Source organism: Tupaia chinensis, unplaced genomic scaffold (genome assembly GCF_000334495.1).
Source record: "Tupaia chinensis unplaced genomic scaffold, TupChi_1.0 Scaffold000384_1, whole genome shotgun sequence".
Lineage (NCBI taxonomy): Eukaryota > Metazoa > Chordata > Mammalia > Scandentia > Tupaiidae > Tupaia > Tupaia belangeri.
In genome coordinates, this window is record NW_006159886.1 from 2221554 (window position 1) to 2224060 (window position 2507).

Below are 2507 nucleotides of genomic sequence, written 5' to 3' on the forward strand. Positions count from 1 at the left end.
CAGCAAGGAGGCAGCCAGTCCTTTTCTGGACATCCTGTATCAGGAGAGCCAGGTGTAGGCTAGGCCTTAGATTTTAAGCATTCTATAATGCCAGCATTGAATGGGCTTTACCTGACCTACCATGAAAGGATCCTGGCCTAGTCCCAGCTCAGCCACAGATCAGCTGAGAGGGAGGAATTCGAGAAGGCGCCCCATGTCTTCATTTACTCATCCATCCATACACTCCGAGGTTTCTGAGCACCACTGGGTACCAGGCACCGGGCTTGACTCTAGGATGCCACGGTTAGAAGACAATCTTAGTGCCAGATGCTCACGAAACCTACGTGACTGCACCTGACCGGGCAAAGGCAAGGGAAGGACAGCACAGGCTGAGGGGCTGAGAGAACCCCAGTGTGTAAATGCAGCAGGTCACGGGCATAGCCAGCCTTCAGGGCGTGCCAGGGCCTGCTGGAGTAGACTCGGTCTTGAGCTGATGATGCTAGCAGAATGAATACTCTGCACTTTGGGGGGACTGCAGACGAGTGGAGAAGGTGTACCCCACAACCTGCATCTCTCCTTTTTGGGTGTAACGGTTTGGACCAGCAATGAGGTCTAGTAGTTGTTGGCCTTCCTACAGATAGCTTCCCGGATGCCCGTTACTTAGCTCTCTGCTGGCTTTAGTGAGTGTGAACATACTTAGTACTCTCCTTAGGATTCCAAGTGGGTTGAAGAGAAGCAGCTACTCATCAGAACCAACCAGGACTTGCTGGAAAAGGTAAGTGACCCCCTGCTTCAGAGAATCAGGAAGCCCAAGGTCCCCAAGGACCTCTGAGGTCTGCTCAGACCACGTGAGTCTTCCCCAGGTCATTTTGGGCACTGCAGGGAGGAGAGCCATAGGGCCCGGGCAGCTCTCATGAGGGGAGACATCTTCCTCACTTTGAATCAAAGCCCAGTTCCTGGTTCTGTCCTTTAGGATGGGCCCACAGAGCCGGTTCAGACCATCCTCCTGGGCATCCCGCAGACATGGGGAGAGCTCCCCCGTCCTCCCAGCATGTACTGCTGCCATTGCTTTGGGAGTCCAGAGCCCCTCGGGGATCAGGAATGGTTCCAAGGACTTATTCCTCCCCCGTTCTCCCAGCATGTACTGCTGCCATTGCTATGGGGGTCCAGAGCCCCTCAGGGATCAGGAATGGTTCCAAGGACTTATTCAAACTCTCTCATCTACGAACATCATCTTATAAGCTGGGAGATGGTGTTCCTCTTACCCTGCTTGGACAGAAGCTGAGCACGGGGTACTGAGTAGCTTCCCGGCATCTCCTAGCTGAGGCGTGGGCCCAGTCTTGCTTCCCTGACTGATACGTGCTTTGGGATAACTGCTACCACGAAGGCTTCTTATTGAACCTTTGTAGGAAAGTAAGAAACCCTTCCTTCCCTGCTGTGCTTTGCTGGGACGCTGTCAGGTGGACTGATCCTGGGGCAGTGTGGGTGAAAAAGACACCGACGGGCTTTGGGAGAAGAAGCACCACCCAGCTGCACTCTCGCTCCTTCTGTTCTCCCTCAGGGGAGGGACTTCCTAGCTTGGTGCCTCTGTTTTCCCACCGTTCACTTACTCGGCTACTATGAAAGGGGCCACTGCTCCACCGGGCTAGGCTTGGGGTGACGGGGTGGACTCGGCCCAGCCTCGTCGGCAGAAAGGGCCTGCCGTGCCTGCTTCACACACTTGCTGCCACCCTGGCTTCCCCTCGCGTCCCCTCCATTGACTCAGTCCCATTTCCCTTAGGCCGCTCGCTGAGGCGGCCTTGGCCAGGAGACCCTGGTGAGAGACGGTGGGTCCGCCACCAGCCTGTTAATCCACAGGTATCTCTGCTCTAGATTTACAGGCTGGAAATGGAAGAGAACCAGCTGAAGAACGAAATGCAAGACGCAAAGGATCAGAACGAGCTGTTAGAATTCCGAGTGCTAGAACTCGAAGTAAGAGACTCTATCTGTTGTAAACTCTCAAACGGAGCAGACATTCTCTTTGAACCCAAACTGAAATTCATGTAAAGCTCCCAGATGTTTTCAAGCATGTGTAAAGGGGACATGTTATAGTTTCTTTCTTTCTTTCTTTTTTAAATCTGTATGTTCGGAATACTTTCACTGCCTTAATGTTCTGGAGAGAATGCTCACGGAAGTCTATGGACATGTACCAGAGCTAATATATTTATTGCCTACAGCTTGTTTTGCACTTAATAAAATAATTTGTTTTTGCAATAGTTTGCCTTTTTTATTTGTGTTTCATTTCCATAACTACTTCTTTCCTGCATGCATAGTCACTGGATACGTACGCCTTCTGCAGACTGGACAGAAGCACTGTTGCAATTAATAACACACCTTTTTAAGTGATCTTGCATGCAGCGAACCTCACCTTTTGAAATAGCAGAGTCTAACCTGGCCCACAGTTAACCCTGTAATGTGTGTAAGGCCCGCTTGGGCAGTCTCTATGTGCTGAGGTAAACGAAGGTAAGTAAAGACAGGGTGGAAGAATG

General features: G+C 51.5%; 1 protein-coding gene across 1 annotated transcript in view; it reads left to right on the forward strand.

Moving 5' to 3' along the window:
* JAKMIP1 (janus kinase and microtubule interacting protein 1) overlaps positions 1-2201 on the forward strand; it is a 133806-nt gene extending 131605 nt beyond the window's left edge. Inside the window, exon 13 of the mRNA XM_006153660.2 lies at positions 1852-2201. Within this exon, the coding sequence (XP_006153722.1) occupies positions 1852-2025 (174 nt within the window). The 3' untranslated portion in view covers positions 2026-2201. The remainder of the gene's footprint in view (positions 1-1851) is intronic.
* Positions 2202-2507: the final 306 nt, after the last annotated feature.